At 41.6% G+C, this 22,605-nt stretch overlaps 1 protein-coding gene across 3 annotated transcripts in view; it reads left to right on the plus strand.

Moving 5' to 3' along the window:
• Positions 1-352: 352 nt before the first annotated feature.
• SLC66A2 (solute carrier family 66 member 2) overlaps positions 353-22,605 on the plus strand; it is a 66,199-nt gene continuing 43,946 nt past the window's right edge. For 2 of the 3 annotated variants that reach the window (XM_066323744.1, XM_066323752.1), the window contains exons 1-4: positions 353-405; positions 722-1,078; positions 11,598-11,731; positions 15,874-15,927. In XM_066323744.1, the coding sequence (XP_066179841.1) occupies positions 876-1,078; positions 11,598-11,731; positions 15,874-15,927 (391 nt within the window). In that variant the 5' untranslated portion in view covers positions 353-405; positions 722-875. The remainder of the gene's footprint in view (positions 406-721; positions 1,079-11,597; positions 11,732-15,873; positions 15,928-22,605) is intronic. The other variant, XM_066323761.1, reaches the window with a different exon arrangement.

Genomic DNA, 22,605 nt, shown 5'->3' on the forward strand with positions numbered 1-22,605 from the left:
GTGCCCAGGTGCGCCCGGGGAAGCCGAGCCCCTCTCGCCCGCCGTGCCCCAGTCCCGGCCGCGGGCAGCAGCGCGATGCGGGCAGGAAGGGGCCAGGGCCCGGTGCCGCCGCCCCCCGCCGGAGGAAGGGGCCGGGGCCCGGTGCCGCCGCCCGCCGGAGGAAGGGGCCCGGGGCCCGGCGCCGCCGCCCCCCGCCGGAGGAAGGGGCCGGGGCCCGCTGCCGCCGCTCCCCGCCGGAGGAAGGGGCCGGGGCCCGCTGCCGCCGCTCCCCGCCGGAGGAAGGGGCGGCCCGGCGCTCACTGGCGGGGCGGGGCCGCTGGCGGTGCGTCACGGGGCCGCCCCGGGCCCGCTGCCCGCCCGCGGAGCGGCGCCGTGGGATGGAGGCGGCCGGAGCTCGGGGAGCAGGTGCGGGGCGGGGTGAGCGCGGGTGGGCGAGGGAGGCGGAGGAATCCCCTCGGAGACACGACCCGGGGGTCGGGCGGGGATGCCGGCGGAGCCGCGTGTCCGCGCCCTGCCCGGCCGCTCTCCTCGGCGATGGAGCGGCGCGGCCGCCGTGCCGGGGCCGGGCTTCTCCTGTGGCTGGCGCTGGGGCTGAGGCTGGAGCGGGGGCGGCCCCGAGCCGCCCGCGGCAGGGCGGTGGTCCGGGCTCGCCAGCGCCCGGCTGGCAGCCGCCGGAGCCGCCCCGGTCCGAGGCAGGCTGACGCCCCGTCCCTTTCCCCAGGTCCGGGCCCCGCAGGAGCGGGCGCAGTCATGGTGCCGCATCCCGGCCGGGAGCCCGCCCGTGGCTAGAGCCGGCCGCGGCCGGAGAGCTGCGGCGGGGCTCCCTCAGCCTGAGGGCAGCCCTCGGCCTGAGCGCGTCCCCGCGCGCCCCCGGCATGGAGCCGGGCGGCCTGGAGTGGCTGCTGGTGCCCATGCAGCAGCTGGTGTCCTGGGGCGCCGCGGGGGCCATGGTGTTCGGCGGCGTCGTGCCCTACATCCCGCAGTACCGGGACATTCGGCGCACCCAGAACGCCGAGGGCTTCTCCACCTACGTCTGCCTGGTGTTGCTGGTCGCAAACATTCTGCGGATACTTTTTTGGTAAGTTGGCTGTGTTTCTGCTCGGTTCTAGAGGCTCGTGCTTGCTTTCCAGCTGTAAAGCTTTGATTGGAATATTCGAGGAAATAATATTTTACGTAATGTTTTCCCTTCTTTTGAAGGTCTAAATGATCTTGAAGATCTTTCCATCAGTGAGTCTATTAAATAGAATGAAGTGGGCTGGGGAGCATAGTCTGTTCCCCTTGCCAGAGCTGATAATTAGCACTCTGATTTCCGAGATGAAAGTTTTTAACTTGTTGGTAAAGAGCTTTATGCTAAGTCAAGTCTTTTTTTTGTTTTTTTTTTTTTTTTTTTTTTTTTTTTTTTTTTCTGACTGTATTTTACTTTTCTCATGCTCCTCTATCTCAATTTTCAGAGTGAAAGCTTGGGTACCACACACTTATTCTAGTGTCTAGTTGGCATTAACGTCGCTGGAACACTTGCCATATATTCCTGCATTTTTACAGGATGCCAGCTGGCTTCAGAGGGGGTTCGCTTGTAGATCTTCACGCACAACTGCAGATGAAAATTTTCATTCTTGGATTAGCAAGGAAAAGATGTGCTGCCTTTCAAAAGCAATTTTCTTTTGCTTTCAATGCCACTTTCAGTACTTAAGAGCAAGTATGTTTCCATATTTAGGTCTTGTGCTGCTGGACAAAGAAAATGTTATTAGGGCATGATTTCTGTGAATCAGTGTTATTAACATTTTGGTTGTTACTTCTTATTATATAGATGCTACACCTCTGAGAATGTACTTGGGATTCCAAAAATGAAATGGTCTGGGCAGTTACTGCAACTAAGGGCAGTTATTCTGTGATTCTGTTTTGACTACAAAATAATGCTTTTTAATCCATAAAGAACTGATAGGTAACAGGCTGCATCCGTTTGTTGGTTTCCAGTTTCTTTTTAAAGAAACTTCCTCTGACTGTATAATGACTTCCTGGGTTCTGCTACAGCAAAATGCACCACGTAAGTGCTATGCTGGAGTGGAAAACAGGAGACCCTTTCTTGGCACCACTAGCTGGCAGTCAAACAGAGGAGTCGTCACTAGATCAGAACTACTTGTTGCACTGGCATTGTGTTTTCCTGGGGAGAAGTATATGGAGAAAGCAGAGAGCAAGAGGAAAGTAGAGGAGCTGGCAGGAGGAGGAGAACTGAAAAGCCTGAGTTGACAGTTATAGAAAGAGAAATAGTCTAATTTTTGGTTTCACTGGAGGTAGTAAAAATACAGGAATTATTTACACCTGAATGGAGATCCTGGCAGTTTCTAGGTAACTCAGGTGAGTGCATCTGTTAAGTGTGACTCAGACTATGGAAGAACTGAAAGACCTTCAATTTGAATTCATTTTAAGTACATCTAGTTAAGAGAGATGTGATAGTATAAATGCTGCAAGTAATGAAAAGTTCGTCAATGTTGAAGGGTTTGTCAATACCTCAAAAGAGAGAGAGAATGCAGTTAGATTGATAGGAGCAGGTAATGGTTTTACTGTGAGTAGTTAAGCCACGTAATAGTGTCATTCCTTGACACGTATAAGCACTGTGTAAGTTCTGGTCACCTTGGAGCTTGGCATGGAATGGCTTCGCAGAGGAGCCTGCAGAAACCTTTCTGTCTGGACTGGCAATGAATTGTCTCTTTCTAGTTCTGTTGAACTAAAAGACAAAAGAGTACTTGTATAATGATAGTTCAGTGTTCCTGGGAGAGAATATTTTGCTTGTCTGCCTAAAAAATTAGGCATCCCTGGTAGCTATAAGCACCAGTAAGTCACCAGCGTTGAGGGTAGATGTTATCCTTGGGCATCTGGATGATTAAAGGAAGATTGTAGAGCAAGAGCCTGTGATTTCTGTGAACATGATTGAAATGAACCCATCGAGCATCTTGGCAATTCAATTTTTGCATTGTTTGGTTAATGTCACCTGTGGCGGATGCATTATCTGGGACACAACACTCTCGATAATTACATAAACAGCAGAATTATTTTAACTGTATATATAATACTCTTTGGAAAAAAAATAGGAGGTTTTTATTTATTTTGTTTTAAATTTATTAACTATTTTATTCTATTCTGGTGCCGGAAGAGAACTCTTCCTACAAGTAATTTTGTTCTGTATATACTTTTTTCCCCAAGTACCAGATATCTCCTTCCCTTTAGCAAACTCAGTATTTATCAATCCAAGTCTCTCTTCTGAAAACTTTACTGCCATATAGCTCCTGGTTTCATTTGGTTTCTCTTCATTACTTCTGATTACTAAGCACGTGATTTAAGCCAGAGTCATTTTTTACGGACTTCCCCTCCACCCTGATCCAAAAATAAGTACTTAAATTGTTAGGCCTTAAAAACTTTCCAGTTTTAATAGTGATGTTTTTCAGGACTTAATTAATCATTTCCTAGGATGGCTGATGTTTCTATTGTTTTTTTTTGCTTGTTTGTTTTGTTTTTAGCTTCAAAGACATTTCTATAATTTGTTTGTGTTGTTACTTCCAGGTTTTCCCTGAAATTTCATGTATTGAATTTGTGGCTCACCAGAGCAGACTGTTCCTGCCTGTAATGCCTTTTATGCCTCTGTATTTTTGGTTATATGCCTCTGTATTTTGCTCTTGGGTAGTGCTGGTATTTCTGTATTTGTGTTACTTGTAACAGACCCAGTCCTCCCACCTTTCCCTTCTGGCTTTATTATACTTCCTTCTCCTCAGCTTTGGGGGCAATTCCCTTACATCCTCTTTGTAGAATGACAGATTCTACAGGTTCCTCTAAATGTACTTGGTTATTTCAGAGGTTATCCTTTTTTTGGTTTAATGTCTGGTTTTGCAGTGGGTTAAGTTTGACCTTTCATCTCCCCTCCAAATGGAGGAGGAGATTTGCTCCTAATCTTCTTGGCATGTTTTATGTGTCAATAGACACAGCTGGTGGATTGCACTGTGACAATAGTCAGTGAACAAAGTACTACTGAGATCAAGGATAACAATCTTGTTTCCAGTTTCCTGTTCTCACAAATTCTGTCTTTCTGATTAGACTGTCTTCAGTGGCAAGCCATCTTTCGAAGTCAAGAGGACTCAGTGCAATGCCACTCCTCCTGGTCTTTCTTACATCTAATCACTTAACATCTAATCACTCAAGATGTGCCTAGAGAACTTCTAGTTTGCTAGTGATGACAGTAGCACAGTGTCCATTTTTCATGCTTCTCTTTCACACAATGTCTCAAAATGTCATCTTTAAAGAGAAGTTTCTACTTTCAGTTAAGTGTGTTTGGCCTTGCTATGTTCCAGCAATGTGCCAGAACTAGTGTGAAAACATTGGGAAAGGGTTGGTCTGGAAGAATGAAGACAGGTTATGGATAGCAATGGGCATGATTCTACTTTACTTTATTTATGCATGCATGGCTTTTGTTTAGGAAAAAGAAAGTAGAAGTTTGGCTGTTTAAATATTTTGCCGTTTTAAAGAGGATTCTTAAAAAGAATTTGAAAAGTAGGTAGTTTGTGCTTATAGCATCACACAAGGGAGTCTCTGTTTAGCAGTGTGAAGAGCAGATTTTGTGCTGTAGTAGATTTAATACTAATTTATTTTCAGTAGTAATCTATTGTTGCAATTTCATCTAACACATCGAAATGATATTTATTTTGGGGTGCTAGTATAGCTGCTGTCATGATTCATGACTGCATCCGCTGCCCCTTTGTTTAGTCCTTCCATTGTCAGTACTGCTTCTCCTGTCTGTCTGCTCCAGCCCCACAGCTTGGGAAAAGTCTGCACTGTGGACAGACATGGAGAGGCAGTGCAGAACTCCAGTCCTTTGTAATTCTCGTGCATATGAAAGTGTATGATCTGCTCCAAAAAAACCCCTGATAGCAGTTTTCTTCCCTCTGCATTTTTAATTAAACATTCATTACCATTTTTGATAGCTTGTGCCTATACTTTCCTGAGTTAGCTCTGTGTTCTTGCTCAAGGGATATCCTGAGCTTTGAGGTGATTAATTACCTGTTTAAGCTGTCTCAGGCTATTTGGAAGTTTTGGGATGGATCCAGAGCTCCCAGTGGCACTAGACCAAGGTGCACGTGTATTCTGGGTTGGTGTGGCCTGCAGGCTGCTAGCTGGAGTAGCTTTGCATTGTCATGGTGGAGAACAGGAATGAGAAGGCGGGTGAGAGTTGTGTAATCAGTTGGGGGTGGAGGATGCAGAAAAACTTACTTGTGAGTTCTGTCTCTTCCCCCTCTTTCTCTTTGCCATTTCTTTTTTAAAACAGAGCTTATGAAGAGATAAATTACAGTTTCTTCTAATATCAAAATGAGGATAAATAACTAGAGGAAAAGGAACTATAAATTTCTTAGAAAGCAGCGTAGATGTTTTTATATGTACCATGACTAAGTGCACCCAAAAGTACTTACGTTGCCTGCTATCCCCAGAAGTTTTTTTTGGATGTTTTTCAGTTTTACGTTTTGTAAAATGGATGTAATTATAAAATAGAGTTTGTATATTTTCCAATAAGACAATATTCTTTCCAAAGGTTTTGAGCTGCAATTCTGTGGGACACTGTCCTGACGCTCATACAGCAGTGCCACAGAAATCTAAAAACAGAAAATAAAACCATCTAGTTTTGGAGTTGCTCTTACAAAATAGTTGCCTTAAGGCAAACCATGGGAACAAGTTCTGACGGCGAGGGACAGGATGGAGACTATGGGCTGTCTTATTTTTGAGCAAAGGTAATCCTCTACCCATTCCACATCAGTTGACTTGAAACAAAAAGTCTTCTTAAAACAGCAATATCAATAGAACTGGGAGCTCTCTGTTCTGGAGTCAGTAGAATAACCTCCCTGTTTAAGAACAGAAGTTTAGAAACTCAAGAGTGGACCTGGAGGTAATTTATAGAGAAATGGTGAACTTGCTCTTGTCAGGGGTAGATTGCTAGGTATTTATTATGCTGTAACACCTACAGTGCCGCTTGTGGTGCAGTTCCCTTCTGTCCGATGTTGGCTCTGGCTTCAGGAAGTGAAGCAGTGATGTCTGAAGGACTTTCTGCGAGAAAGAGAAACTGGTGTTCTTAAGGCTTCTGTTACTAAGATGGATCTTGTTAGCTTTTACCATTAGTGGAATGTGGCATGGTGCTATGAATCAAGGTGATAGAATGACTACAACTTTGAAAGATTGCCTTATGTATGGCCTGCTGGTGGAATCTTGCTCAGCTATTGAGAGCAAAAGTGTTATGCAATTCCTCCTCCTTTGTATAAGTGCCAGAGAGCAGGGATAAGATGTGCTACTTTTTTGTGAAGAAATAAAGTAGAATTTTGTATGCCAAAGTGAGTAGCTTGGTTTGGGATGATGCATAAAGTCTTGGAAGTTTACATGTCAAGAGGAACTTTGTATTAAAAGATCCTGTTGCAAAACTAGTTTGTTTCTTCTTCCTGCTTAAATCCTACAGGTTAAATTCTGTAATTGTAGGGGATGGCTTTCAGGACAGCTGCCATGCTGCTACCCTGAGCTATGTGTCATTGTCCTAGTAGTGTGTGGTGTATCCCGTGTGCTTTCCATGTTGCCTAGAATCTCAAAAGAGCTATGTAGGGGCATCCGTGGATGGCAGGGACAAGGTACTTTGCAGACCTGAGATGTTCTAGAAACACGTGGTTCTATTGCAAGGGTCGTGGGTAAAGAGGGCCTGCTTTCAGCCACCAGCCTCAGCTGAAGGGAAGCCCTTAGAGACAGGAGGTATGAGGTAAGAGGATTGCCGGGGTCAGGGAGGTAGAGAGAGCAGAGGGAGAGAGAGGGCAAGAGAAAAAAAGGGGTTAGAAGAGAAGAGGTTAGAGAGTAAGAGCGCAGGGAGAAGAGCAGGGAAAAAGAGAGTGGTGAGAGGGGAAAGGAGCAAGAGAGCGAGGACCTTGTTCCAACACATTGAATCTCCTTTTGTGTTGAATATTCTAATTTACAGTGACCAACCGGCGCAAGATACAAAACCTACAAACTTTGCATGTAACCTATGAGAGCTACTAAATTTCCATATCATCCTATATTCTAAGCTCTAAAGACTACTCTTCTTATTTACTTTTTCCTTGATGCCTTGGCAGGGTAGGGACGGACTGCGTTTTTGGGTCCTTTTGTTTTCTGTCCTTCAACCTATCTGCAGTTAATCACTGTCTTCCTGCCTGCCATGCCTCCATCTCAAAGCTGGCCTTCATTTCTATTTCACTCACAGGTTTTACATCTCCAGTATTTCTTACCATACAGTCATATCCATAAACCCTTCCTGTCCCATCTTTGCCAACAGAGCTGAAAAGCAGACAGCAGATGAAAGCTGGAACAGTGTCCCAAGAGTAGGAGGAAACAGAGTAGTCAGGGTGATGGTGATCTGGCTGCACCAAAAACAGTCAGTTTCTTTTCAAAGATGTCTTAGGAAAAGCGATAAGCAAACCTTTTATGTTTGGTCTTGCTTAGGTTTCTTTTTCACAATTGGCATTGGCTGTTTCAAATAGGCCCAGGACTGGAATAGCAGGATTATTGCAGAATTGAATTGTACCAATGGAATGCGTCATTTTCTCAATAACTCATTAGTCTCTGCTCTGGCTTGAGCATGCATTTCTCTTGTCATCATCACCCTGAACATGCATTAGTCATTTAAAGGCTGTGGAAACACTAATAACATGTAAGCCATTCTCCCCCTTTATTTGCATATTTGACTAGTACAGGAAGGAAAGGGTTCTTTTGTTTTTACAAATGAAGTAAACAGTGGAAGAGCTCTTTGTCTCTTTACAGTCTGACATATGAATTCTGAGTTCCTTGAATACTGCTAGTGTCACTGTTCACTTTGTTACACAACATTATAGTTACAGGATGAAAATGCAGAATAATGGTGATGACCCTCTCACCCCCAGGACTTCAAAGCTGATCTTTCCTGCAAGCCTGTTCTAGTGTATCCTAAGGATCTTCATCTTTCTCTCATAAGGTGCTTTAATTTAATTACTTAATGTTCCTCCTCTCCTGGCTACTGCTTACGCAGAGACAGGAATAATGTCTGTGAGGCAGAAAGGAAACAGAACATGGAATGGCATGCTTTCCCTGCAGGGCTTACATCCCATAGTGCTCCTGGCTCAAGCTGGCCTGAGGAGTCTTAAACTGCATTAGTGTTGCTTTAGCAGGCCCTGATATCAATGCAAAGTAGGGTAAGCAGGTCGGAGTGGTGTTTGTCCATGATCCTGAGCAAAATGAATCTTCTGGCTTTACTTTTACAGCTTCAAGAACCCAAGAGTGGTCTTGGACAGTGGTATTCCCTTCAGTTTTGCTGCCCAGGTAGTGTGTAATCCATGTGGTGTAGTTTGCTCTCCCTGTTGGTCACCATGGCAGCTGTTTGTTTTCTTGTATATGTGATCTAGTTTAGAGGGTTGCCTGCAAGATTCATTCTGGTGTTTGGGGAGATCAGTTGCACGAGAGTATGTTTTGTTGTGTAACCTTTGTCTTTGACTGGATGGTTGTGAAAAACCCTATGGGTGGTTTGCATTGTTTGAAGTTCCCATAAGAATTTTTAAATTTCCATTTTAACTCTCTTATGTGTTGTGAGTTTTGTTTTTACTTTTACTTTACTTTTTTTGCTTTACTTTTTTCCCACCCAGGGGAGGAGGTCTGCAGCAGTACTTAAATATCATGACTAATTGTTTTGATCAGACAAGCAGGCAGCTATGCTTATTTGTGTTTGTAGTTAGTGGGTATTTATACTGCAAGCAGTATTTTTCTGGGGCACCCATTAGTGAATGACCAATAATCTCATCAGCAGGCAGAAACTAACCTTGCAGTGACCTGTGACTGGATTTACTGTCATAATAGCTTCTAACTTGTGCTGCTAGCTCAGCCCCTTTTAAATGCATTACTGTATTTTTACATGCAAATACATTTGTAATTGGAGATGGTTTTTCTAAACCTGATGTGAACTGGTTTATAGTTTACTGCTCCATAATTCTCAGTAAGTCTTTCCCATATTTTTTCTCATCCCTGAGTAAGAGACAGATACAATAGTATTGAATTCCAGTAGATGAGGGGTACTTGGCCACAGTCAGGAAAACAGCTTGAATGAGCTCTGGAATCATGAGCCTGAGGCATAGGCGGGGCTAAACTTCTGTACTTTTCCCCTGCATTTTGAACTAGTGCAGTGAAAGCCTTAGCCAGGGCGCACACATAATCCCATATGACTATGATTATCAGCAGCGTTCTTTATTTCCTTCCTCATAGTGTCCTCCAGTTTGTTACAGTAATGGCTCCATCGGGGTAGAAAGAAATAGGGGACTAAAAGTCACAAAACAGCTGTTCCTGCAGTTGTTACTGGTGGGCCCTCTGGCAGTAGTGTGGAGGCTCAAGGAGTTGTACTTTTCCTCAGCTGTACGCCATTAGGCAGGAAATACTTGGATTTTTTCACTGATGTAGCTGCTTGGCTCTTCTGCACAGGATTTCCAAGGAGGCTAGTCAAGGACTTTCCAGTCTCTCTCCTGTTCCTTGTTAGCTGACTTGTAGCAAAAAATCTCTCACTGGTGAAATGGCTGCAGTGGAAACACAATAGTGTGAGACAGCATGATGGTGAACCTAGCTGTTTTTTACTAGCATGGAGCTTGGCTGTGAAAGTAGCCCAAGCATTAACAAATTACATTTTGCCAGGGTGCTGTAAAACAGGAACTGTCAAGAAGAGGGGCAATAATTGCCATGCCTGTGAGGCTTGGGTCTGGGTCAGCATAGTGTGGTCAAAGATTGACCTTAATAACTGTGCTGTTAGGAAATTTAGAAAGAGCCTATGTGCCTTGTGCAGGCAAGGGAGCTGGGGAGCACAGCAATATGTTTTGACCAAATCATTTCCTCAGCATCTCTCTTCAAGGCATAAAACCTGGCAGAACTGAGCACAGAGAAGCAGCTCACTGTGATGTGTGTGTCACCTTCCTGTTGAAAATGCAATGTGCTTTGAGGACTGCACATTGGATGGATAAGCTTCCATCCTTTACCCTTTATGCACTTACTCATTGTGTGTTAGGGATTGCTGAGCTTTCATCAAGTAGTGTAGGAAGAGGACCTTGGAGCATTAATGATCTCCACTGAAGAGTTCTCCTTTTCCTACAGCAGAATCTTGTGTAATCACTTAAGAGTAAGCTCTTCAGTCAAGACTGGCCACAATCCAATACACCTTCTCTGCTGTGTGAAGGGAGTGCTCAGAAGCTCCCATGACATCTGTCTTGGTTTGGGAAGACAGGTATCTTCCAGGGAAAGCTGGAGCTTCCCTTGGAACTGAGAATGTAAACCACCACCACCACCCTTTTTCCAATTACAATTTTTTCAGTTAAAAGCTTTGAGGCAAAAGATTTTGGAATAGAAGTAGCAGTTCTTTACTAGTATGTATAACAAACAAACAAAACCCAACTACAGCATTGATAACAAAAACAGTACCAAGAACTTCGAAGACTTTGCTTCACAAAAACCCAGGGCATTTTGGTCTTGGTACCTCTGCAGGATCCTCAGAGCACCAAGCTGGGAACAGTGGGAAAAGAGTCTCGGTAGCTGTGGAGTGGCAGGATGTCCTGGCAAGGCAGGGGCAGGGTCCCGGCAGGGCAGGGGATGCAGGGTCACGCTGTAGCAAGAGGAGCAGTGCTGATGGAACCACGGCGGCAGGGCAGGGCTGGCCCAGCTCTCACAGGGCAGCAGAGAAGCTCAGAATTCCAGGGTGAGCAGATGATGGCAGATTTCCCAGGACTGGACTCCTCCAAAGACAGTGAAATCCTCCAGCAGGAGCACCAACCCAGCCGTGCTTTCTCCCTGAACGCCAAAAACCACAGAGAAAGGCTGCTTGAAGCCCTGCCTGTTACCTGCCTCAAACCCCCACCCCCCTCCGAGCTTTGACCACCCCTTTGTTTTGTTAAATAGTCTGAAGTACGACATTTAGTCTCCTTGGTAACTTATGGGGAAAAATTCTTTAGAGTAAAAAGGAACAACACCTAACTCCCAGCAACATGTAGTTTGTCCTTCCTTACTTCCCCCAATCTTGGTCCAAATAAGACCAAGATTTGTTAAATAGTTGGTGTATACTGAAGGCCTGGCTTTTCCATTCAGATGTCTAGACAGGGCTGTGGGTATTTATTTCTTCGTAGGGCAAGTGCTGTTGTTTTTATGACTTAATTTAAAAATGAAAAATTGATAAAGGGAAGTTTTGCACAGAAGTCTGTGTGAAATCTTTGGAGTGTGTGTGTGGAGAGCACACATAACTGATGTTAATGTGGCATAAGCTCTCTGGTCTTTCTGTGCCGACTTACTGCTTAATGAATGTGATTCTCCTTTCAAAACAACAGGTTTGCTGCTGGCTTTTGAAGCAAAGACTTAAGCTTCTCTCTTCAGCATCTCTAGGATCAGTCCACTGGGATGTTGAAAAAAGGTTCTCACATACTTCTGCTCTGAGCTACTGTATGTGCAACTGGGTCTGTCTGGTGACTGACTTCCTCAGCCTTCCATACTTGTTACTGTTAGCATTTCCTTTTCCAGTGCTTGGATGTTTCACATACTTTCTTTTCCCCTTTTAGGTTTGGAAGGCGTTTTGAATCCCCGCTTTTGTGGCAGAGCATTATCATGATCATTACAATGTTACTGATGCTGAAGCTGTGCACTGAAGTTCGTGTGTCCAATGAGCTGAACGTGAAACGCCGCTCTTTTGCAGGTCAGTGACAGGAATTGGCTTTTTTAGGATAAATATTTCTGAAAATATGGTGTACTCTGCTTAGTACAATAGTTCTGTCTTGCAGTTCAGCCTCCCCACTGTAACATTTTCTGAACAGTCTCCCCACTGTAGCACTTTCTGAACTTTTTTGTTTGGAAACTGCCTATTTTCCAGATAAAAATATACAGCTGAAATTTTATTGCAGACAGGTCTTGGTTCAGTGTAGAATTTGGAGTTCTCCCTAATGTTTCTGAATATAGAGCTGGTTGTTACACTGTTTTGCTAGCCTGGATTTTTTTAAAAGATCTTGGCTGGAGTAAGAAGTTATTTTCTTCAGCTGTACTTTTAACCAAGTTCTTAGTTATGATCTTACACTATTATCTAAATGTTGTAATTGCAAACATTTGCTTTTGTAGTTAATATAATTTTCTATTTACTTGAGTTACTGACTGTCTAAAAAACAGGTGCTTCTTATCCTAGTTGCAAAACTATCTCTTTGTGTACCATTTCCTTTGGCTTTAGTGAGGGATTAGTTAAGATTTATGGGAATTTTCCCATATTTTTTATTTTGGTTAATTTTGATACTTTCAGTTGAGTCAGACTATCATCCTCTACTTAATAAAATGTTCAATCTTTGTGCAAAGTCCTTGCTTTTTTCCCTGCAGATAAAAAATGTGAGACCGGGTAGGTTTTTGTTTCTCTGTGTTGACTTTGACTTACAACATTTTATGTAACAGCTTATTACCAACAAGAACAAAATTAACACTGTCAGCTTTCTGTCAGTTGTTTTGCCATTAAGGGTGTATAATTTATTCTCTCCATCTGTTCTCTTCCACACTCTCTAATAATTGAGGGTCTGATCCAATTCCAGATACCCACAGCCATCATTAGAAGGCAGCAGCTCCTGGCTGTGCAGTAGGGTAATTTATCTAATAGTTAAGGAAGCTACTTCCATTCCTGCTGATTGTGGAGTGTAGTGAGAAACTATTCAGGTAAGTGAATTCATGTGGAAGAGTAGCTATGCTCCAGCTTCTAAACACAAGCTGGTGTGTTCACTGAGGTTTTCAGTCTGGTGGGATGAACGACTTAAAAACTACTTTCAGCCAGATTTAGCAGCAGATAAAACCCAGGAAGCATTTGGAAGGGGCATGTGTGCTTTCTTCCTCCTCTGCTGTTTGCACTAGCATTCTGTGGAGTGACGGAGAGGTTTCTCTGTTTGCTCTCTCTGAGAGGAAATTGTTCTTGTGCACATTTATTTACACACGTTTGCAGGCTCCTTCAGTAACCTTTGGACAGAAAAGGGAGGCTCTTCAGTTTAATATGTAGTGCTCTTTTAATCAACTCTCCCTGAAAGACATAGAGTCTCCTAAGGGGTAATCAGTCCTTCTGCTGACAGTTGACAGAAACTCTTTAAGGTTGCATTGCATTATTTAATCCTTCTTCCTAAAACTCAGTTTGTCATATGGAATTTGAGAGACTTAATTTTTACCTACTTGTGGTCTTTAATTATTTGTTTTCATTGAAAGGCTTGCATCTTCCCACAAACACTGAGAATAGTTGGAATATTTTTCTTACATGGGATTGATTTTGAGTAAGGACAACTGTATGAGGGCTCAGAATAAACATACAGATGTATACAAAGCTCCTTTCAAGCTGGACAGAATGATAGGTTTCAAGCACAATATGAGTAGGAGTGAGAACTGTGTTTCTAATCATACATCTAATCTTATCTCTAAAGTTTTATGGTGATCTAGGCAAGCTGCTAAATCTGTGTACTTTCTTTCCTTATAACTTACTGGGGCAGTGAAGAGCTAGGTTTGAAGTCATTGTTTTTGGTTAACCTTGCAGAATCCTGAGGGAAGGTACACCATTTCTGTATGATAATATAATCAATTATTTCTCACGTGGTTGGTCTTAATTTTAAACATTTTCCTTTTCTGTCTTCCCTTTGAATGTTTTGGCAAAATAATCCAAAATACTTAGAAAGAATTGAGTATTTCAGTGGAAGAAAATTTGCTGTTTTCTTATATTATTGTTAAATGTGGTATTTCTTCCAAGTGCCATAAGTATATGCTTAGCAGTGTGTTTTCAGTTATGTGGGATTTGCTGTTTTTCCTTTTGTTTTTATTTTTCTACAAATTAGGTCCCTTAAGTAATAACTAGTTCAGAAGGAATCTGCTTTGTATCTTGATGCATTAAGAAGGAATCTTTTCAAATCCTGACCAGCTTGTTCTGTATATTTTTGCTTGTACTTTGATTTGTAGGTTAACTATCATAGCATGAGAAATGCAGTCTCCCTAGATTTTCTAGTAATGTTTGATATTTTTTTTTAGACTCTATATATAGAGAACTTAAAAAGATTATGTGTTTTCTTAAATTTTTTCACTTCTCACAGTTACTTCTCAATTACGGGATTTTCCCCCATTTCCTTTTAGTATTGCAAAATGAAATTAAGTTGAAAGTGGTGCAACCCATCTTTGTGCTGTTGCTGCCTTCTCTGATTTTTTGTTTGAGATACACAGACTTCATCCTTCAGTACATATTGATTGAAAACAGAGCAAGTGCTCTCATATATCCGTCTGTTCTATTACTTTTGTTTTTAAAACATGGACTGTGTAGCCTGTTTTTAACAATTCAGATTGGGAAAAGCCATCACTCAAAACAGGTAAAGTACAAAACCAACAAATACCCCAATTTGATTTTAAAACCTCCAGTGACAGGACAGTTCTCTCTCCTGTATATGAATACTTTGAAAGCTACATGAAGGAATCTCTTCAGGTGAAATCAGCAGGCATGAACAATAGCTTCTCATCTTTTATCCTGTATTTAACCTCACTGCATCTTAACTGTTTTAGTGCAAATTTTCTGGTGCCATTGATGTGATAATGATAGTTTTCCATATTTGTTTCAAAGTTTTAAAATTGTGTCTGTGCAGCCATATGTATGCTGCAGTGTTGGCTCAGCACAGAAAGGGCCTGAGTTCTTGCTAATTTTGTTGTTATTGTTTTTTCCTCAAAGTATTGTAGTATTTTGGGGCATGATGGTGCTACCCTGCTAAAGAGCTGAATAGTGAAATGCAAAAAGGTGCGTGTGCTATGCCTTGACTTGAGAGCCAAGAGGTGACTGAAGCATGGTAGCAATAGATACAGACAGCTGAAAACATCGGGTTACTTTTGGGAATGTTGGCGGGCCAGAGCAGTTTCTTCATATTCTTGTAAGAATGAAAATTCTATGAAGAACTTTCTTTGTCTTTCCCCAAATCAGCCTCCCGCCTGTCTCCAGTAAAGATTCTAGTTATGCCCAAGACATGGTGACAGATTTTTGAGCTCCCTGAATGTGAACTATACTGAAATTCAGTGGACAGCGTTTGTTTAAAGGAGACAGTTGGACATCTCTCCTTGCTTGTGCAGCCCAGGCTCCACAAGTAGAACATGGGCTCCTGTGTTTTTACATGAAGATGATTTCCTCTTGTCATTAATCTAGTATTGCTGGTTGACTTAATCTGCTTTATAACTTGTATCTTATTATAGCACTCTGATCCTTTAAAGAGCTTTGGGTTTGGCACTGTACTCTCCTGTGTACATTGTTTTCAACTGGCAGAGGAAGGTTAGAGTGAAAAATGCAGCATGGTTGCAGATGAGGTCTGTTCTCTCCTTCTTGATGTTGAGCTTTGTGACAGTATTTTTGAACAGTATTTTCCACCAGAGAGAGGCAAGACTGTCTCAGCTGTCTATACATAGGTATCCACACACCCTATGTTGCCGAGGTAACAGCTTGTTTTCTCTGATCTTGAAAAGTTAGAGTTTATGTAGTCTGAAGTAAGAATCAAGCTGTCTATTTCATTGGGTTTTAAGGCCTTTATTTTCCCCTCATAGGTATCCTGCTGTTGGGTCGTGCACTGAGACTGTTCTGGGACTTCTACTGCTCAGTCTTACCTTAACATTGTGGGGTGGGAGCCTTATAGAAAGCACGGGGACTAAAATTTCTGGCATGTTTTGGTCTGGCTATTATTTTTTAATGAATAAAATGTACTAACTGACTAAACTGTAAGTCAAATAACCACTGTTGCATTTAATCATAAAAGTCTGTCTTTCCTTTCTTTCTTTTTTTTTTTTTTTTCCTTCAACTCTTTTTTTATGTAGCTGCAGATAGTAAGGATGAAGAAATCAAAGCACCTCCCAAGAGATCCTATCTGGGTATGTACTGTACAAACCCATTCTGCATGAAGTTGTCCCCTTAACTACATATTTCATGATTTGCTACTTTTTGTGATAATTTTTGGAAATGATTGCATGATCATTTCTTTAGAGAATGCTTGCATTACCTTTTCTTGACATACTAAAACGTGGTGTCTGATTTTTTTTTTCTTTAATTTTTCACCTGCCCACTTTTAGCTTTCATAGAAAAGAGGAAAAGATGCTTCCAACTCTATTTCAGAAACCAGTTCTTTGAATGCAGTTGAATTGACCACACTGTATGTCTCAAGGATATCTTCCTTACTCCTTCCCCAAGCTGGACAAAAAAATATTACATAATACAGAGATCCACCTCTTTAGACTCAGTTGTCCTCTTTCAACTCTAATGCTGGAGGAAACTAGGAAATGCACAGAAGTATCTTTCAGCAGTGTGCAGAATGCTAGATAAGAAATTTCACACAACACTTGATATTCAAGCTAAGTGCCTGTATCCTTGTGAATATTCCTCTTTTTCATTATAGAGCAGCCTCAAAATTGCTGTTTGGGAATTAGTAATACCCAAGGAGATGAGAGCTTCCAATCTTCAGTTTCAGAGTTGAAATCTATGTTGTTTAATTTACCTAAGGAACAGGCAATATTAGGTGCAAACCAGCCTTGCAGTATTTTTTCCACTCTTAATAGTTTGGAATGACAAGTTTAATCAAGTCATTGTGATTTTGTTTCAAATTAGTTGAGGTATTGCATCAAAGAAGTTATGCTGACACAGAAGTTCCCCTAAGTCAACTTTTAGACTGGTTTTAACTGAACTGATTCAGAATCTTCCATTGGTACCAGTTGTGTTCTGCTGCAGTCCCTGAGTTAGTGACAGATCAACTGGCACTATCCAAGGCACAGAAGAACATTATTGGGGCAAAGGGAATCTCTGTATTTCTCAAGACGCAGTTGATCAAGCTGGAGTTAGTTCTGAGGAACTGCCCAAGAGTGTTATTAACCTGAGTGCTTTCTTGAAGCCATAGGGCCATCCCTGCTTAGGTTAAATAAGACTTAAAAGCAACCTCGGGAGCTCAGCAGTTCAGTTCTCCGTTTAATTGGGTTTAATTAAAACCCAAGAAGAACGGTTTGTCTTTTTAATTTCCTTTGAATATTTGAGTGGTGTAAAAACTTTTTTAGTATATTTTTAGGCTTCAGTGATTATTCTGTTACTTCCTTTTTCTGGTGATGTAATAAATTATGTTTGTAATTGAAGATGATCTATGTCAGCTGTTTTGTTATAGAGCTGTTGAACAATTAATCTGAAAATATGCTGGACTAACAATGAATTTTAGGTGAATTTGTTAGATTAATACAGAGGGCATTTGTTTGGTGCCTCTCTTTGAATAGAAACTGGCAACTGCTGAGCTCCCCGAGGTTGCTTTTACGTTTGTTTTATTGTCAGTAGTTCAAGAAACCACTTAATACCACTGTTTTTCCACATTATCTGAAAAAGCCTTTATCTCTGTCATATGACTCTGAAAAGTGACTTTCTGTCAGTCAGCACTGAGAGAGAGTTCAGGGTGTGGGGGAAGGTTACTGCATTTTGAGTGACCTAAAAAATTTATGGTAAGGTTGGCCTCAGGGTGTAGGGTTTTCTGATTCCATAAAGTAATAAAATTATTTTCCTTTTTCTTCTTGGCGAAGGAAAGATTAAAAGAAGTAGCTCCAGTTGTGAAGGATTATTGCTTTATTTCTTTTGTTTTCTAATTCAGATTTCTAGTTCTACCTAGTGCCTGGTAGCATGGCAACTGCTTAGACTGAGCAAGCTGCAGTTGAGTTGAAATCTGGGTTTTTGCTTGTTTCTTGTTTCATGATGAGATGATTTATAACAAATGTGAATAAGTGTATTAATCTGTTTTGCTAAAATACAAATTCCATAGATGTATCTTGAGCCCTTTGAGTGTTGGAGACTGTTGGGGTAACAAAATCACTAAATGAGTAACAAAACACTACCATTGCTCCAAGGAGCCTGTATTGTTTAAAGTTGTTCAGAGTGGTTTCAGTGTGTGGCAGGTGAGCCGCAAAGTGGATGGGACGACTTGGGTTTTTTTTTTTCCTTCTGAATAGACAGTTAAACATTTTGAAAGACATTTCTGGGATTTCCTTCCCTCTCTGAAGATGATTTTAAAACTTGCTGTATTACTGAATCCTGAACCTTTGAAACTCATCAAATAACATTAAATTTTAAATCATAAATAATAAAAACAATTACCAAAAGTGATAATGAAACAACAAAACCTTAGATTAATTGAATATGTGTTGCAAAATATTTTAAACTACTAAACCTTTTTTAGGGGGGAAAAATGTAAAATGTATGTATAGCTGACTTTGCAGACTTACATCTGCATAATGAGGAGAAAATAGTAATTTGAATTTCGCAGGTGCAGCCATCTGTGGCACAGTTTCCACTGGCAGTGTGACAGCCTGGTGAATAACTCACACTTCCACCTTTCCTTTTTGTCTGTGCTCTTTAGCTAGCTCAGGGCATCAGCTGGCTTGTGTTGTTCAACACCACCACCACAGTGTTGACATATTCTAGAACAGCACTACTGCATTACATGTGCCATGAAGGATGTAAACTTTATTTGATCAGCTCTCTGACTTCTTCAGTGTTAGGTCTGTTTGGGTTCAGGGGGGTGTCCTGCACAGCTCGTGGGCGAACACTGTTTTTCCAGGAGTGCTCTGTAGGTAGCATGCACAATGTGCTTCTCTGTCCAGCCCAGCACCCTGAGCAGAGCTGGGGGCACAGCAGAGGTACAGCTTTCCTTGCTGGTTGGGGGCAGCACCTGGGTTTCATTGAAAGTGCTTAACTTGTGCACTGTGCTGCCCAGTTCCTGCATTCCCCGTACATCTGGAACAACAAGAGCAGAGTTACTGCTGGGCTCTTACCACCTCTGTCTGTTCTTAACTGACCATGGAAGTGCTCTTGGAATGATTTTGATTCCTCCTTCTCAGGATTATATGTATTCTCGTTAGACTAATTTCAGAATGCTTTTGTTAGTATTTCAGGGAAGATGTCCAGGAGAAGGCATTGTAATAGCATGTCTGTGAGAAAATAGGATGCCAAAAGGATTTTTTTTGCTTGTTTGTTTTGCTTTGTTTAGTTTTGTGGTTTGTTTGTTGCTTTTTTTAATTTCTAAAAAAATGATTTAAAAAATTGATAGAGTTCTAGTTGTTGAATAATTCAGGATTACTTTGCCTGAGAAAATGGCACCTGTCTGCATTTACACTTTGGTTGTAATTCTCTGTATAGTGGGAACAGTTATTTCCCCATTTCTCAGCATCAATTTTTAGACCTTTCAGGAGACAAAAGAGAGTAAGAAATGGAGATTATAAGGATGTAGGGGCCATTTTATTTTTTTTTAAAGTAAATACTTAAGTGGTAAATGTTGGTGCCTTTTTTAATACATAATTTTGGTTTATTTTTAGTTGCTGTTGCAAATGAGACCAACATAAGTCTGGAAAATAATTTGTCTTTACAGGTATGAATCTGTGCTGGAGGTCTAAGCTGCTTACTATTCAAACATTTCAGAATAATTCAGTCCAAATAAAACATTATTTTTTTTAAAGGAGCTTAGAAATTGTTGGCATACTGAAAAGATTGAACAGATAACCTTTTTTTTTTTTTTAACTGCAGCCACAGAGAAGGAATAGTTTAATTTAAAAAATTGTTCCTTTATTTTCATAGGGAATTTGTTCTGAACCACTGCATGTTCAAAATAATTTTCTTTCAGAAAACATGAGAAAAATAGGTTTGGATCAGTCTGTTTTCTGGGACCAGTTTTATGTTTCCCAGTAGATACTCTCTTTCAAGTTTTGATGTTCCATTTAGTGTAGATCTTTCCTCAGCCCCTCAGGCTAATGGGCCTCAAAATAAAAGTTGCCTTTTCTGTCCTGTTGAAAATGTTGGAAGTGGTTCAGTAGGAGGGCATACCTTTTTGCAGGCTTATGTGGTATTATTCAGAGAATATAAAAGGGAAGGATAGGTTTAAATTCTGTATTTCAGAGAGACCTTTTCCTTTCAGAAAATACAGCTGGGAAGGGAGAAACCCAAAGAATGATTGCTGAGGGCTCTGAGCAACTATGATCCCTGCCTCTGGCAGTTTGCAGTTTCCTTAAGGTGAGAGGTCAGAAATACACACGCCCTCTGCGGTGAGGTGGAGGCATGAGCCAGTCTGTGTCCTGCCTGCCTGAGTGCTGTGAAAGCACATTCCTGACCACGGAGGTCAGCAATGCATTTTCTTTTATTTTCACATTTCCCTACGCTGGAGGCAACTGGCCCACATGGTTCTATAGAGGGAGGAGCAAGGGGAGAGGGGGACTGGCAGTAAATCCACAGACTTAAAGATGAAGTGGTGAGGGATCCAGGCGGACAAGTCACTTGTAATGCATGGTAATTGTAGTGAGTGTAGGCCTGAGAGACAGGTGATGGCTTTGCATGAGAGTTCATGTGGTCACCTTGATAAAATCTAAGAGTATTTCTTTTTATGGGATGCATGGATGAACTGGACAGTAGAAGTTGAAAAGACTGATGTTACCTGCAGTAATATGTAAAGTATGAGGCAATAGGTTCCAAGTCTTCCAACTGATCTCGGGTGTATTGTTCCATTCATGAACTGCAGACATATCAGTAGTTGTAGTTAAGCCGTAGGCAGTAATCCTGTGTTGTCTCTTCCCAGCAGAGCCACCCACTCACTCCCCTGCAGTGGGTGGAAGGGGAGTGACAGAAGGCTAGAAGTGAGAAAACTCCCGGGTTGAGGTAAAAATACTTTCATAGGTGAAGCAAAAGCTGTGTGTACAAGAAAAGCAAAACAAGGATTTAATTCTCTGCTTCCCGTCAGGAAACGTTCAGACATTTGTAGGGAAGTAGGAATTCATCATGGGGACGTGATGGAGAACAAAATCCATAATTTCTGACATCCCTGCTTCTTCCTCCTAAGCATGCTGCTTACACTTTATGTGATCACTTGATGAATGTGAGCCAGCAGAGGCAGGCTCTGCTGTGATTCGATTATCTCCAGAACAGGGCAGGAATCTCAGGCATGTTTGATAGAGTGCCTGCTGTCACAGGCCTATGTTACCTAAACACAGATGCTTGAGTTGCCTCTTGGAGAAAGGTAAGGGGATGAAATGTGGTTTATATCCGGAAAGACACACAGCATTTTTTAGAGTCCAAGACTCCTGTCTTAATTCTGGTTTAGTAGTGTAGGAGATCTGTGGAGCACCTGTTACTTCATGCTAGCACGTGGGTCCTCCTTCTCAAGTTGAAGTCTTTTTTTAGTCAGCATGCTTCATAGCAGATTCTTACTGGGTCTGCCAGTTACCTGGAAATGGAATGACTTGTATATGCCAGGTAAATAGCTTTTTTGGCTGCTGACCTGCTGTTTTCTTTATGTAGGTAGCATAAATCAAAAGTGAGAGGTCTTATTTGGGTGGTAACTCTTAGTCTTTTTTTCCAGAATTTTGGTTAGTACAGTGATGGTCGAACAGGTTCCTACTGATTTCAGGGTTTGTTTTGGAACTTAGATATTTTACCTTAAGATAAAACTAGAATTGGTAGATAGAGAGGTAATGTCATTTAATAGACATCTTGGGGAAAAAGTGTTTTCAGCTGTGCAAGTTCTTGTAACAGAAGGGACCTCTGTGAGCTTCAAGCTCCTTTAAGTGTGGAAGCTGCTTTTCTCCAGGTTTAATTTGTGTATCAGTTACAACACTTAAGCAGGAAGAATAGTTGCCACCTGTCAAGTCGTGGTTGCCTGTGGGATGGAGAATGGAATGAACACCCACCATGGATTGTAGAGGAATGAGTTGTATTTCAGGTTATGTTTTAGTGGGTAATGAACCAACAGTTCTAGAGTCTGTAATTTTTGATAAGCATTGATAATTTTAGTTTCTAGACTTCTTGTTCAGCAACTTTACAGAAAAATTTTCATCTTTTGGGCTTCACTCAGAGATCAGAGGTCACACCTTTGGCAATGAAAACCTTATCTGACCAGTAATTTTCCTCTCCTTAGTTAGTATGTGAGAGAGGGTGACTAGTGGTTGTTTCATATTATCCACACATTTTGCACCAGCAGAGTTGATACACTGTACAAATTATTTTGCATTCAGTGATAAATGCGGTAGCATTCCTATGCTTTGAGAGCTCTATTGTAAAAAGTACTCTTTCAAAACACTTGAGAATTTGGAACTGCCATCTGCAACTTCTTTTAGTTATTAAACTGAATCCTCTGAAGCCTTAAGGACTGAAGGGATTATTCTGATCTCATGTAATGTGGACAGTAACATTTTGTTTATATTTTATTGTAGTGCACACAGTAACTTGTGGTCAAACTGGTTCTTCTTCACAGGTTAAAGATTTACCCATTCTTAATCAGCAGGGTTCAAAGTACCACTTTGTAAAATGAAATGTCCTCGGTTTTTAAATTTTTCACAGGTTACTGTTGAACAGAGTGGACTAGATGTCCTGCAGAAGACTTTTCTGATACAAACTATTGTGGGATTGTAAATAAAGTATTTGTAATTTCCTCTGTCAACTGTATTAACTTTGTAATGTTTTGTATAACATGTTAAATAACTTAGTTTCTGTCATTGGTGGTAATCAAAAAATATACATATTCTCTGTACCTAAAACCGAGAGTTGAG

The sequence above is a fragment of the Sylvia atricapilla genome, chromosome 1 (assembly GCF_009819655.1).
Source record: "Sylvia atricapilla isolate bSylAtr1 chromosome 1, bSylAtr1.pri, whole genome shotgun sequence".
Taxonomy (NCBI): domain Eukaryota; kingdom Metazoa; phylum Chordata; class Aves; order Passeriformes; family Sylviidae; genus Sylvia; species Sylvia atricapilla.